Genomic DNA, 16006 nt, shown 5'->3' on the forward strand with positions numbered 1-16006 from the left:
AGGTCACTTTCCAGAGAGACAGAGCCCAAAGTTCAATAACCTGGCTGTCCTAAGGTTTGGATCCCTGGAAACTGCAAGGGAGATATACCCAGGTTGGAGGCCAGGAGAGTTGGGCCATGTCTTTATTAAGAATTCACAACAGGGGATGCCTAAGTGGCTTAGCAGTTAAGCTCCTGCCTTCGGCCCAGGATGTGATCCTGGGTCCCAGGATCGAGTCCCACGTCAGGCTCCCTGTCTGGAGCCTGCTTCTCTCTCTGCCTGGGTCTCTGCCTCTCTCTCTGTGTCTCTCATGAATAAACAAACAAACAAACAAACAAACAAACAAACAAAAAAGAATTCACAACAGCCTCTGTTGTGCAGATGCCTTACCCACTGGTGTGCTAGAGATGGAATGCACAGGCTCGCCACAGCCTGGATTTTTAGGGAGTCTGAGTGTTTGTTAAACATGGCCATAATTAACAATTGAATTATATAAAATTACAGTAGAATAAATGACATTAAAAAGAAAGGTAATAAATAGTAAAAATTCATCACTTTGTCTATTATTTTAGTCTATTTTACTATTGTCCATGCTCTTAAGGTTATTCCCATCCATTATAGCTGTAGAGTGGAAATGCTATATCACAGTATGCTGCTGTGCATCTTCCTTGTCTGAGGGTCCCCGAGACCACCTCCAGGTTTGATGACTCATGGGAGGTCAGGGAGGACTCAGAGGACTCAACATATCATTGTACTCATGGCTATGACTCATAAGTGGGAGGATACAAAGCAAAATCAGCCAAGTGAAGAGGGACATAGGGCATAGGCTGGAGGAAGCCAGGCATAAGCTTCCAGAGCCTTTTTCCGATGGAGTCACACAGGACACCCTTAATTCCCTCAAAAACAAGTTACATCATAATCAGGCATGTGAAGTACAGTCTTCCAGGGAAACTCTTTAGAGACTGAGCACTTAGGGCTTTTATTGGGGGTGGTCACATAGCTCTGCCTGGCACGAGCCAAAAGCCCAGAAATTCAAAAGGAAGGCAAGTGTTCAGCATAAACCCTGCTGTTTATATGAACAGTTTAGACACAGTGAGTCATTCCTACTGGGGAATGGTGGGAACTCTGCTGAAATCCACATTCTCAGAGGACAGCCCACAGCCAACTGATAAGCAGGCTTTTCAGGAGATGGTAGGCCTGCTGTGTCAACTCTTTGCTACCTTTCCAACTTCATGTTCACTGATGTCACTTGGTAGCTTGAAATCGGCTATAGTAAGAATGTTGATACTGTAGAAGCTAGCAAATACCACAACTCAGGGCTTCCCCCTGCCCACACATAATCAGTTATTAAACATGTACCAGCACACCACTGAGTAAGGATTTTGGATAGAAGACCTTGGCCCCAATGTGCCAGCAACTCCCTCTGTTTGTGGGCACCAGAGACCAGGGTGGGGAATTCACTGGTAGATTGTTCTCTGCTTTCTCACACTGGCCTCTCTGCATCTGGCTTTGTAAGGCATCAAGAGAACAGTTCGGATGGACCACACCTTCTTCCCTGGCTACAGGAAGACCCTACTAGCTCCGGAGGAGATCCTGCTTTCCATCGAGATCCCCTACAGCAGGGAGGTGAGATGTTCAGTTGTATCCCGAATCACTCTTACCGGGGCTAGGTGCCAGATGAAGAGACCAGAGTCTGCCCTGGGGACCAACCTTTAAAGCATCTCTCAACTTTAACGTTGTCTCTGAACATTGCCTTTAACCAACCATATTTCTCTTTGAACAGTGAGGAGTTTCAGGGTAGGGGACATAGGGCATGGCTTGGACTGTGAAACCGACAGCTAGACATGTGATCTTGGGCATGTCGGTTCCACTTTCTGAACCTCAATTTCCTCTTCTATAAAATGGGCACAATGTGACCCACTGTGGAGGTTATTGTGGAGATCGAAATCGAGAATTCATCAGATTCCCAGGAGATGTCTAGGAGCCAGTGGGGAGCTCCAGCTGGCAGCTAGAACACGATTTCAGAAACACGTCCAGCCGTGGAGCATTCCTGCCCCAGGTCAGAGGAGACAGGGGTTTGACTGCTGAGTGAAGAAGCTGATTCAGGCCCTCTCATGCTGATGAGGTGTTTATTTACTGACCTTGCTCTGGGTTGGCTTAGTTGAATTTCTGCTTCATGGGCAGTTTTTCTGCCCTGTTGAGGCAGGTCTGGGCACTTCTGGCTGCCTTGCTGTTGTTCCTTGGGGACTGTGGTGTCTTCATCTGTGTGATTCTCTCCTCCCTCGGCAGCCACACATTCTGTAATGGGCCTCATAGAAAAGTGATCTGTGCAAGGCCGTGAAACCAGCCTGAATAGAGAGTGTTATGGGTCTCACCCTAGCTAGTGCTCGAGTGAGTGTTACAAGGCATGTTTGCCCTTGCTAATTTTGGCCTCCTTAATGAGAATGCTAATGAAAGTAAGGCCATTTTGTCCCCAAGGTGGTTTCTTCATGACTTCCTAGCTTGTACTCATAGACCATTTTGAGCAGTGATTCCCAGAGTTTTTGTATTTCACGGATCAGTATCTTTTTCTTTTATTTAATTATGAGTTGGGGAAGGATGAGAAAACAGACAGCACCGTCCAGTTTTTATTTTGCCAGATAGAGACATTCACAAAAACATTTCATAAAAGAAAGGAGATTTTTATACCCAGAATTAGGAAGCATTTCTTGAAAAAGAACAGCTGCCAATCTGACACTGACATTTCACGGTACCCCAGCAGAAATGTCACCGTGGACTGGCACGGTCCTGGAGGTGAGCAGCTGGAACCTCTGTTCCAGAACCAAGTTCAAACTCTGGGCTCACTGTCCCAGGACAGTGTTTGATATCAGGGATCTAGACTAGCTTTATGGTTGAGAGAAGTCTCTGTGGCTTCTTGGAACAGAAGCCTGTGCCCATGCTAGACTTCCACAATGGGCCTCATTATGCTTTCTCCATTAAATTTTCCCTTAAACTTCTGCCTTTGATGTTAATTAGAATTTGTGGTGAGTTCAGACCTCGAGCAGAACTTGGCACAGAATGGGCTTGCTATCAGATGGTTCTCACCTGGAAAGCAACTCATGCTCCCCTCCTATTGAGAGGGCCTGGCTTAACCCCAGGGGGAATGGATGTGCAAAGCACCAACATAGCTATTGTTTCTTAGGGTGACTCAGTCTTTCAGGAAGCAAGGTTCCTAACTGTAGCCAATAGGCCAGTGGGAGGGACAAGTTAGAGAGAGCATGTGCGCAGGTGGCCAGCTGAAGGTGTGCTTCAGACACCCTCTGGCATCTCGTTGTATCTGCGTGAGAGGCAGTCAGGCCGCTTTGGGGCTGTGCCAAAAGTGGAGGTTTTGGCACAGCCCCACAGAGGCTGGGAGGCTCAGATGCTGTGTGGTTCAGAGGCTGGGCATTGGGATGGGAAGATGGGGAGCCTGGGGGTCTCTGAGGAGCCTTTGAGAAAACGTCTTTCCTCTTCCTACCTGTTGGTTGAGAGCACCCCATTCTCCTTTGTCCCAGACTTTCAATTTTCCTGACTACCAGGGAGAAATCCCAACCCTTCCCAGCTTCTGGGAATGTTATGTGGAACTCCTCCTGAGAATGTCTTGGTTCTGCTTGGATCTTTGATTCCTCACTCCGGCCCCTTCCGGGTTTGCGATGGCCTTGTCCCTTTATCCCTCCTTGTGTCCCCAATGCTGCAGCGTTGCCATCTGCAGTCCTTGCCAAACAAGATGGGAAACAAGAACCCCTTGATTATTTTTTAGGGTGAGTTTTTCTCAGCATTCAAGCAGGCCTCTCGGAGGGAAGATGACATAGCCAAGGTGACCAGTGGCATGAGAGTCCTGTTCCACCCAGGAACCACACAGGTAAAGGAGCTGGCCCTTTGCTATGGCGGAATGGATGACAGAACCATCTCAGCTCTCAAGACCACACGGAAGCAGGTGGAAAAGTAAGAGCCACCAGCAAAATAAAACCACCACAGCTGCTATGACTCCTAGTTGTCCTACTGTTGCTGCTACTACTGGCGATGCCTACTGCTGTGACCACTGTTACCACCCCTGCTCCATTTACTACTGCTCCTAGTAGCATGGTTACTACTAATAGCATCGCTGTTGCTGCACTGGCATTACCATTACTACTACTGTTGCTACTATCACTACTGCTGTTACCGCTACTACAACAGCCATAACTACGGTTACTATTCCTATTAGTGCTGCTGCTTCCACTACAATTAGTACAGCTAGCGCTGCTCCTATTGTTACTGCCAGTACTCTTCCTACCATTCCTGATGCCATCGCTCCTGCTTTTCCTACTACCATCACTACTCTAATATTACCACTGTGGCTAACCCTACTATCACTATTGGTGCTATTACTGCAGTCTCTTGTACTACTAATACTATTATTACTGCTACTACTTTTACTGCTGCTACTCCTAATATTACTACTAATAGCATTACTGTTGCTGCTACTGTTAATGCCATTACTATTGCTATTACTACGGTTGCCACTATTGCTATTACTATTGCTAAACTAATAGTATCACTGCTGCTGCCACTACTTCTACCATGAAATGAAACACAATATTACTGGTGCTGTTGCTATTACTACTGCTACTTCTCCTTGTTCTACTACTTCTCTTATTTCTGCATTTGCTACTACTATTACTGTTGCTTCTACTACTACCACTACTACCATTCCTGCCCCTGCTAGTATTACCTCTACTACTATTGCTGTTGCTGCTCCTGCCACTACTAGTGCTACATGGCTACTATGGCTACTATGGCTACTATTACTACTGTTAGGATAGGGCAACAGTTTTACCACGCACTTCACTGGCACTATCCTCTGTAATCCTTACCATGACCATACGGATAAATAAAGCTTACCTTTGGAGTTTGGCTCCTTGGTTCCAATTCCTGGCTCCAACACTTACCTGCTGGGTTATATGAGTCAAGTTACTTAACCTTCTCATGCCTCAGTTTTCTCATAGGTAAAATGTGTCTAAAAATTTTCCCTGGTACACTTTTAAATTGAAATGAAAAGTAATGTTTCATATAAAGCACTTAGGATTTTGCCTAGTATATATGATAAGGACTCAATAGATTTTACTATTATTTTGGTGGTATTTTAAAAAAATTATTGAATCTCTTTTTAAAAATGAGGATGCTTGAGGCTCAGGCAAGTAACTGGCCCAAAATTACAAAACTCTAAGAATCTGAGCCAAATCTGGAACCAAGGTTCAGACAACTGTCACCTTGTACATAGCAGCCCATGCAAATGATTCTGAGGTCCAGATAGGGACACTCTCTCACTTGTTCTCTGGCAGTTTCTGGAATGAGGATCTGCTGCAGAACGTGTGTGCAGGCCTAGCAGAGGAGCTGAAGCTGTCCCCCGATGCCCCTGGCGGCATGGTGGACTTTCGGCGGACCCTCACCCTCAGCTTCTTCTTCAAATTCTACCTGACAGTGCTTCAGAAATTGGAGAGAGGGAACTTAGAAGATGTGAGTATAGGGGTGGGGATGGTGGCAAGATACAGACTCTGTGCAGGACTCTTGTTTGGGGATTTAAGGAACCAGTCTGAGTGAGGAGGACTCACCTGTGGACCAGGTGATCAATTTGCTCCTCCCTTCCGACGTCTGAGGGTAGAGAAGAGAGAGGACCAAGGACTCATGGCCCAGGGAGCCAAATGGAAATGGGAGCCAACAGGGTGGCTATGAGGCAGAGCACTGGGCTGGGCATCAGTGACATAGATTCTGGTCCTGGCAGTCATTATTTCACCTAAGAACTCGAAAAGGTCACAACTGTCTTGAACTCTTGGCTGGAAAAATCTGCACAAGGGCATGGGTAGACCAGATGACCCTTCCAGAGGCTGGCTGAGGCAACTGTGGTTTTGTAGTTAGAATGGGAATGTGGAATGAGAAGGGAAGGTAGAATGTGAAACGACATTGGGAGGTGGGGCTGCTACAGCCGGGAGCCCAGTGGTCACTGTGAGGGTGCACGTTCTGGAGGGGGTACGGCTGAGCGGGAATCCACCTCCCCACATTGGTTCGCCAAGTGTTTATTTTGTACCTTTTATACATAACACTGCGCCAGGCACTAAGGGGAAGCTTGTGTGGCAGGGAACCTGGTCAATAAAGGCCAGGCTAGAGTGACAACTGAGAAGATGATATGCGTAGCGCAAAGGAGGGAAGGCTCCACAGATGTGGGGACAGCTGACTGAAATCCCTCTTTGAAAAACATTCATAATACTTATTTTCTTCTGGTTACAAAAGCAATAAACTTACTGTGGAAAACTTAAAAAACACAGAAATGTGATAAAAATTAAAATTGAAAATAAAAAAATGAAACATTTTTGAATGGAGAAATTAAAAACTTTTTAAATTAACTTTTTTGAAATTAAATTTACTCTTCTCTCAGATCCCCCAGAAAACTACTGCTACTATTTTTTCTTATTTCTCTGACCTTTTCCCTACATTTATCTGTCCATCTGTCTGTCATTCTGTTTTCTCTATCTCTGTCTGTCCTTGCATCCACCTATCTACAAACCTGTCATCCTCCTAGCTTTTGATCTGGAACATATCACATTCTAAACAGATTCGAGGTCATGCTGTGTTTATGCTGTGTTTTATGTCCCCCTTCATTCTGTTGAGATTATATTGTGCATGTTTCCCATACCATATTTCCCACAGAAATGAGGAGGAAGAAGACTTTTCCAGCAAGGCTGGGGGAGAAAGAGCAGTGTGCATAAATGCAGGAGGGAGGGAAACCATTTGGTGTGTTGGAGGAAGTACAAACCATTCACCATGCAGGCTGCAGGGTTGGGGGAGTTGCCGAGGCTGTTATTAACTACTGAGCTCCCAAGCCTGCATGCTGATGTTAAGATAGAGCCAGCCAGAACTCAAAGGAATGTAAAATGAGGAGATGAGGGGAATAGTTGTAACTTCTACCCTTTGGGGACAATCAAGGGTGGGATCAGTGGTAGAAATAGTCACGATCACCACGGTTCTCTTGCCTCCACAGAAGTGTGGGAAGCTGGACCCCACCTATGCCAGTGCCACCTTACTCTTTCAGAAAGACCCTCCAGCCAACGTCCAGCTCTTCCAAGTGAGTATACAGAATGTATGGCTAATATCACCGGCCCCTGTAGGTCATATCAGATGATGCTGACCTTTTGGTGAGTGACCAACTTGAGTTCTGTATAGGTGCTCAAAGCTCCTTAGTGCTCTGCATAAATATCCAGTGAAGAAAATGGGAATCGTATTAATGTCAACGAAGCTATTTTCTCTCTTCTTTACTCAAATTTCTCTCTTGGGATTACTCTCATCTTCGTCTGCTCCTTAAAGAAAAAGAAAAAAAAAAATTTTTCCATTTTGTCTTTTCTGGTGCCTCTGTGGGGCTTATGTGAAAAGCCAGGAGTTCTCTTGACCATGTAAACAAAACAAAACAAACAAAACAACAACTTTCTATCAATGGCAACTTTTTGGGAAGCACTAGGTCAAGGCTCAGCTTCTCCCATAAACATTTTGGGTTTTGTAGGCCATACAGTCTCTGTTGCAACTCCTCAACAATGTCATGGTAGCATGAAAACAGCTAGAGACAATACATAAGTGAATGTGTGTACCAATAAAACTTTATTTATAAAAGCAGCCATTGGGCCACGTTTGACCCACAGGCCACGATCTGTGGCCCCTGGCTAGAGTATGGTGGTCCCAAGTATGAACTCTGGGGTCTGACCGCCAGGATTGGAATCCAAGCTCTGCTGTGTCATAACTATAACCTTGGACAGGTCACTTCCTCTCTGTGCCTTTTGGACAAGTTAATTATGCCCATCTGCCAGTGTGCATAATGATGGCACCTGTTTCATAGGATGGCTCTGAGGACTAAATGTGTTCGTACAAGTACATAGCTAGATAGCTCCTGGCATATATTAAGCATTCAATACAATATTGGCCATTATTATTATTACTTGGAACAACTCTTAAACATAATTTTATTATAAATACTTTTTAGGGGGATCCCTGGGTGGCACAGCGGTTTAGCGCCTGCCTTTGGCCCAGGGCGCGACCCTGGAGACCCGGGATCGAATCCCACGTCGGGCTCCCGGTGCATGGAGCCTGCTTCTCCCTCTGCCTGTGTCTCTGCCTCTCTCTCTCTCTCTCTGTGTGACTATCATAAAAAAAAAAATACTTTTTAGAACATTTGGAAAGTACAGAAAGACATGAAGAAGAAAACAAAAAGATCCCACCTCCAAGAGAAAAATCATTATATTCTTCTTTATTTCTTTCCAGTTTTTCCTAAGCATATATGGACATGTATATACTACGTTTATAAAATGTATGTTTTCCATACAGAATTCAAATGCTCATAGACACACACAATGTTTTATGTCCTGTTTCTATATTTAACACGAGTATTCTTTCCTTCTCATTAAAATTCTTCTAAAAGAATGTCTTAACAGTTGTGTGCTATTGCATTGTACGCATAGAGCATAATGTTTTTACTCAACCCCCAGTGAATGGACATAGAGGTTCCTCTTTAGTAATTTATTTTTTGTTCCTCTGTATAATGATACTATGGCACCCTTCTCAATGACTTCTTATCTGCCTTTCTGTAACTTTGCCCTGTGTCCCTCCTGGCACCCCCCCCCCCCCCCCCATCCTTCCTCAGGTTTGCTTCGGCCTGAAGCTCTTGCATTTTCCTTGGGCCTGTAGGGAAACAGTGTCCTCTGCAGCTCAGCTTGACTGGTGACCACATTGTTTCAGGAGGTGCCTGAGGGTCAGTCTGAAGAGGACATGGTGGGCCGGCCCCTGCCCCACCTGGCTGCGGCCATGCAGGCCTCCGGGGAGGCTGTGTACTGTGACGACATCCCTCGCTACGAGAACGAGCTATCCCTCCGACTGGTCACCAGCACCCGGGCCCATGCCAAGATCAAGTGAGTGTCGTAAATATACTCAGGAAGGAGGGCTCTGGGAGGCTCCTCTGGGGCCTTCTGGTCTATAGAGGAACACGAGGACTTGTCTTAAAATCACATGGGAGAGGACCCCGGGATGTTAGGGGCTCAGTGATTCCTGGGATGGTGAGGGGGTGACGTTGGAGGTATTGATAGGGGCCAGATAAGGAAAACCTTGGAGTGCTGAACCAGGAGATTATGCTTGGTCTGAAAAGCAGGGAGGAGCTTTCAACAGGAGTTGGTTAGATCTGCACTTTGATAATTGGGCTAAACTTTGGTGCAAAATTTCAGGAGAACTTGAGTCAGTACTAAGGGGAGGAGAGTCTGATGGACCTGGGATTGTGTCCCTGCCTCTGTGCTTTGCAACTGGGACCTTGGCCTGCATATGTAAGCTCTCAGTTTCCTCGTTCATAATAGGATGTTTGCATAAGGATCAGTGATAGAGTCCACAAAGGACCTAGGAGAGAAGAGTGGCTCATACTTGTTTGTTGAACTTGGAGAAACCAAATGACAAGAATTGCCACCTCAATAATAATAATAATAATAATAATAATAATAATAATAATCAACATTCATATGGCACTTAATATTTGCTGCAGCAGCCTGGTTTAAAGCATTTTACATATATTGGCACATTTACTCCTCTCAGCAACCCTATAGGCAGGTCCTATTATTTCCATGTTCCAGATGAGGAAATAGGCAGAAGCATGGTCAGTTACTTGCACCAGGTCACAGAGTTGGCAAAGCCAGAGTTTGCAGCAAAGCTGGGGTTTGAAGCCAGGCAGCATTAGCACTGGGCTGTACTGACTCTGGATGTTGAGGCCAGAGGCTGAATGTGATTTGCTGGTGGGCGTTAGACACATGGCCTGCTGAGCAGAGAAACTCTCCCTTGGGCTGCATGCATTAGGGAATCCAGTCTCCTCTTCATTGGTGTTTCCTCTGCTGCTCTTAGCCACCTGGATACAGGCTCTGGGAATGGTAACATGGACACAGACAAAACCTAACAGATAAGTAAACTCTTACAGTTCTGTGGGGGAAAAAAGTTTAAGAGAATACAGTTACCAGCTATAGGGTAGATTCATTTGTCTTTGTCCTTGTCTTGAGCCCATACTGAGCACGCTGACCATGATACCCATTGTCTACATTCAGAAAACTTTGCTCCATCTGAGGGATGTATGAATGGATGTAGGAGGATGGGTATGGGGCTTTGTAGTAAATGCAATGATCCGGGCTTTTCTGGCTGCATGCACTTGGAAGGGAATGAGATACAGCAGAAGTGCACCTGGCTTGGGCTTTTGCTAACCTCACTTCGGGCCTAACCCCAGCTATGCTGCTCTCTGGCTAGGTGACTTTGGAAAAGCCACTCAATTTTCTCTAGCTGAGTTTCCCAAATGTAAACTGAGAACAATGACAATGACTCTCTGGAGCTCTGATGCGGATTGCCTGTTTGGAAGTTGATTGGTGTGCAGAGTAGTTTCTATACTATTCTCTGAGGTGCCTCTGTGCTAATTTCCCCATGGGGGCCTGGGCCAGTTAGAAGTACAGTGACACAGGCTCCAGGTGTTCTTCCTCTCAGGCCTGCTGATGGCCAGGGTGCCCTGCTGCCCTGGGATAGCCCCACAAATGTGGGGAGAAGAATTTGGCTGTGTGACGATGTTCAGGGTCATTTGATCAGTGGTGAGCAGAAGCTTTCAAGAGTAAATGCTACTCACTCTGATTTGGTTCCCTAGTAGAGGCTCCGTGTGTGTGTGTGGGGGGGGGGAGCTGTCCTGTTCATCTTCCATCCTCCCTGCAGCACTCAGCATGGTGACCTTCACAGGGTAAGCATTTAACTAGCGTTTGCAGAACAGGATAGAATAGGATAGAATATAGGATATGGGATAAGATAGAATAGAATAGAAGGTGGAGAAGGGAGGAATTCAACTGAGGACAGGTATCCAGTGGGGTGATGGGTCTTCTGCTTTGGTTTCCTGCCTGGACCCCTCACTGTGCTCATTCTTGCAGGTCCATAGATACTTCAGAAGCTGAGAAGGTGCCAGGGTTCGTTTGCTTTCTCTCTTTTAATGATGTTCCTGGGAGTAATAAAACTGGAATTTTTAAGGATGAAACAATCTTTGCAGAGGATGAGGTACGTCTTGGCTTTTTTAAGATATGAAGTTAGTGGAATGAGCAGTCAAGTTGTAATTTGTGCTCATGCGTCTAAATCCTGATCTTGAAAGGATTCCACATTTGCACATACTGTGGCCATCATCTGATTGGCCAGGGTGAAGGACAATCTGTAAAGGGACAAAGTCTGTCTGGTGGCACTTTAAACTTTCACTTAGTGTTTACTTGTCTATTTAACTGACGGTTGCTAATTGCACATAGTAGGATGATGCCTGGCCAGAGTGGCATTAAAACAAGACAGGTGATTGTTTTTGAACTACCAATTAGGTTCTTAAGGGTATAATATCAAGATCCTTTTTAAAGAAAATAAAAATATGGCAAACAAAGTAACTAGAATAGAAATCACAATATCATCACTATGTGTATTGATAATTCACTTATACAAAAGTTCATCTATCGATTTCAACCATATATGGAAGTCTCCTGCATACACACACAAAACTTTCCAAACACTCAAGATTGTGGCTACAAAAATCCATACACTTATAGGATAGTCCTCAGGCAGTCATTTTACATTTCCAATACAAATCAAATGCAAATTGGAGAAGACTAGGGTTGCTGAAGGGCAGATTCACTTTATTATTAATGTACAAGTGAAGGAGAGAATCCAAAGCTATAACCATGGAGATACAAGAACTCCATTTGACAGAAGAACAAATTGCTTTTAAAAACTTCAAGAGCCTCTAAGACTGCTGCTCTAGCAGGTGTAATCGCCATAGCACTACTCAATTAAGTCAACAACTTGACAGCATCCTCAAGAGATAACCATCAGAGACTGTGTGGAGTTTTCTTTTCAGAAACCTTGTATTCCTTTTTTAAAATTATTTTTTGAAGATTTTATTTATTTATTCATGAGACACACACACACACACACACACACACACACACACACACACACACAGAGGAATAGACACAGGCAGAGGGAGAAACAGGCTTCCATGCAGGGAGCCGGATGTGGGACTCCATCCTGGGTCTCCAGGATCACTCCCTGGGCTGAAGGTGGCGCTAAACTGCTGAGCCACCCGGGCTGCCCGAAACCTTGTATTCCAACGTGATGAATTGGACAATTTTTTTTTTGTTTATGTTTTGGGGGATGTTGGAAGAAAATGACCTGTGAAGGACCTGAATCATTAAGTAATGAGATAATGACAATCTCTATTCTATAAATCCAACAAAAAACTGGTGTATGGGTCATCAAGACTAAGAACCAGGCTTTGAGAACTACTGCTCCTAGGCATCTAGATGGAGTATAAGACATGATTGCTGCCTTCGAGAATCTTTTGGTGTAAATCTGGAGACAGAAGGCAAAAGGGAGTGGTAGAAGGAAATGAAACTGGAAGTGGGGGCTAAGATTTAGTTGTGGTCTAGCAATACATCAAGGCAAGATTGTGATCTTACTTCTGGGTCTACATCTCTTCACCTGAAGAACAAGGGTGTTGGAGTTGATCTAAATCAATAGATAGACTTCATGCTGCCATGCCTCTCATTCTGTTGCTCACAGCAGACATGGCTAACATGTCAATCACCACATTCCACCCTGGGCGACTTCTCCACAATCTGCCAGTAGTGAATCAGCAGAATTGGTCTCTGAGATGAAGTGAGTTTGCCATTCTGATACTAGTAATCTCCAAGTCCTATTCCAGTTCCACGGATTCTAAACACATGAAGAAGCACATAATCCTAAATAGTAGGACAAAGACATGAAAAGACCCCAGGGCATTCCTGAAATGTACCTTAAGAAAACTCTGGGGGCCTGGACTTCCTTTGCCTTTTGAACAATCCAAAAATAATTTGTTTTGTGAGGAGAATGTTATGTTCATTAACTGTCTGGGTCTGTTCCCAGGTGACTTGTATTGGGCACATCATTGGTGCTGTGGTCACTGACACTCCAGAACATGCACAGAGAGCTGCTCAGGGGGTGAAAATCACCTATGAAGAACTTCCAGCCATTATTACAATTGAGGTAACTGAGAAAGAGCTGCATGAAGAGGGGTGAGCCACCCGTCCCTGGAGGCACCTTTACTGGGATCCTTTAGGGAGGATTCCATGAATAGATGAAATTTTACATCTCTTCCAGCCCCAGGTTTGGGTGGTCTTCTGAAACTGTATGTCCCCATCATGATATCAGAGTCTGTTCATTAGTAGCCAAACTAGGTTCCTCCTTCCCAGTGCCAGCTCCCATTGGTTCCTTGAGGGACTCTACTTTTCCTCAAGATCCAAGGCTGTCCACCTATCTCTGAGGAAGTGGAGGAATACAATCCCTGGGGTCACACACAAGCTTACTTTAAGTCTGTAAGGCATTAGTAGAGATATCTGTGTGAGAAGAGAGAGGGAGTTCCAGCAGTTTCTCTTCCCGGTTTGGAAACAACCTTCCTTCTCCTCTGAATGTCCAGTCACTGAAGCTTCTTTCTGGTCCTCAGGATGCTATAAAAAACAATTCCTTTTATGGGTCTGAGCTGAAGATCGAGAAGGGAGAACTCACGAAGGGGTTTTCAGAAGCAGACAACGTTGTTTCAGGTATAGCCAGCACCGTGCAGTCCCAGATATGGACTGGCCCTGGGTTACAAATTAAATTCAAGGGCTGGACCTTGGGTCTTGGAGCAGGGGAGTGAATATTTACTGGAAGAGTCCTTCTGATGTTTGTAACAAAACAGTAGACGGCAGGGAAAGACCATCTGCCATTTTCATCTCTGCCCCCCTGCCTCTAGGCTAGATAGACCTAAGCGATTCTCAGGAGCTGGTAGTATGTAGAATTTGGAAGACTATCAGAGAAGGTAGTGGCCACAGATCCTGGCCGCCCCCTGTAGGCCTGTAGGCTGTCCTCACCCATCTGCAGCCAGGACTCTCTCCCACCACTCTTCCTCCCCCTACCTCCAAACTGTGGAGTTAGGCCCACAGCTCCCATGTGGTGCAGGACTGCCAACTAGACCCCTTTTGGAATTATTTCCTACATGGTCCTGGTACACGGTGCGTGTGCTCTCTTTAAGCAAACTTGGGATCAATGTGGGTGTCTTATTGCCTCCCCAGGTGAAGTGTACATAGGTGGGCAAGAGCACTTCTACCTGGAGACTCACTGCACCATCGCCGTCCCGAAAGGTGAGGAAGGGGAGTTGGAGCTCTTTGCATCTACACAGAACACCATGAAGACCCAGGTAGGTGTCCCGTGGGTCAGCTCCAGGGCTGGGGGAGGGCACTTGGGGAGTATCTGGCAGAGCACGTGTGGCAGTGTGGGTTATGGGAAGAGGGTGATCTGGACTGGGGAGGAGGGGATTTGAGGGTTGTGGACCTGGAACCAGACCCTGTCAACCAACAAGCTGGTGTCACTGAGTTATTACCTTGCCTTCCTTGGTTTTCCTCATCTGCAAGATGGGCCTGGTAGGGTGTACTGATTAGGTGTTACTACTTGCATTGGGCCTGGTAAGTGTTGGCTTTTATCATTCCAGTGATATATGGTCTTGGTCAAGTCATATCGAATCTCTGGCTCCTCCTCTGTAAAACAAGGGTATGGGCTTAAGTGGTAGCCACAGAGACCACTACTTTATTTGTGGCGGCTCAAATATTTCCTGTTTCTGTACTTCTGATAATGCGACAGTGGTGGGCAGCGTTTTGGGTGACTGATCCTCCCCTCACAACTCAACAGTTCCTGGCTAGATGGAATGAACTTTGGCTCTGAGAGTATGCTGTGGCCAGCCACTCCCCTCACTGGTTAAAGACAAGTGAATTCAGTCTGCAGTGACTAATGAGTGCTGGCTCCCAGAACCCTCAGCTCAAGGGCTGCCTGGGGAGGTGGTGGAGGCACTTCTGAAATCAAGGACAATCTCAATATCCACAGCAGTAATTAGGTTCATAGATGTCCGGCGGGACAGCTCAGGCCTGAAGTAAGTCCCAGTGATGCATTCAGGGCAAGTGATTTTTCTTTTGTCCACAGACCTTCGTGGCAAACATGTTGGGGGTTCCAATAAACCGGATTTTGGTCCGAGTGAAGAGAATGGGAGGAGGCTTTGGAGGGAAAGAGACCCGGAGCACCCTGGTATCCACGGTAGTAGCCCTGGCTGCATACAAGTGAGTCCTCCCTGCCAGCTCCGGGGAAGGAGAATAAGGCTGCTGCTACTAGGAAGACTTTCCAGATTTCCCCCTTCTAGAAGTAGATTCCCCCTGCTTTGCATTTTCACAGCCTTCTGTTTTTAGAACTCTTGACCATTGGGTTGAGGGTAACACCACCTGTTTCTTTGTGTTCCATGCATGGATCCATGTCTTGTCTCCCTTATCTGGCTGTGAGGGCCCCAAGGGCAAGGACGCATCTCATAGCCTTATAGTCCCTGGCTTGCCCAGCACGGTTCCTAGACAGCTAGAGGTGGAGCAGACCCGCTCCAGTGCCAGGTGGAAAGAGAAGGCTCCAGTGCTGTTTTCATCCCTGAGACTGACAGGACTGGGCTGTTGCAGAGGCTCCCAGTGTTCTAACCCTCTGATGCCTCCCTCAGGACTGGCCGCCCTGTGCGCTGCATGCTGGATCGTGATGAGGACATGCTGATAACTGGTGGCAGACATCCCTTCTTAGCCAAATACAAGGTTCTAGATGTTGGGAACTATGTTGGGGATGGGAGGGACAGTGCCATCTCATCAAGAAAGCTGGGGATGAAGATCTAAGGATCCTGGGATGTACTCTCAACATTTTTTGTGACTACCCGTAGAAGTTCAAGGAAGAAATAGTAACGAGAAAAATTCAAATCAGCCAACAGCAACATAGAGGGGTGATGCTGGCCGGCCACCTCCCAAAGGATGTCCCAGTGTGGCATTTATGCCTTTTGAGAATTTGCTCTGGTCCCTCCTTGGTCTTTATCCAACTGTGAGAGATGTGTGACTTTTCAGCAGCCCTGGTAAATCCAGAATTTGCC

At 46.0% G+C, this 16006-nt stretch overlaps 1 protein-coding gene across 1 annotated transcript in view; it reads left to right on the forward strand.

The window, feature by feature from the left end:
• XDH (xanthine dehydrogenase) overlaps window positions 1–16006 on the forward strand; it is a 60775-nt gene that overhangs the window by 24999 nt on the left and 19770 nt on the right. Inside the window, exons 13-23 of the mRNA XM_026016033.2 lie at window positions 1496–1605; window positions 3758–3942; window positions 5322–5496; window positions 7016–7099; window positions 8758–8927; window positions 10950–11073; window positions 12955–13074; window positions 13532–13628; window positions 14139–14263; window positions 15040–15173; window positions 15593–15680. Coding sequence (XP_025871818.2) covers window positions 1496–1605; window positions 3758–3942; window positions 5322–5496; window positions 7016–7099; window positions 8758–8927; window positions 10950–11073; window positions 12955–13074; window positions 13532–13628; window positions 14139–14263; window positions 15040–15173; window positions 15593–15680 — 1412 coding nt within the window. The remainder of the gene's footprint in view (window positions 1–1495; window positions 1606–3757; window positions 3943–5321; window positions 5497–7015; window positions 7100–8757; window positions 8928–10949; window positions 11074–12954; window positions 13075–13531; window positions 13629–14138; window positions 14264–15039; window positions 15174–15592; window positions 15681–16006) is intronic.

The sequence above is a fragment of the Vulpes vulpes genome, chromosome 8, assembly GCF_048418805.1.
Source record: "Vulpes vulpes isolate BD-2025 chromosome 8, VulVul3, whole genome shotgun sequence".
Classification (NCBI taxonomy): Eukaryota; Metazoa; Chordata; class Mammalia; order Carnivora; family Canidae; genus Vulpes; species Vulpes vulpes.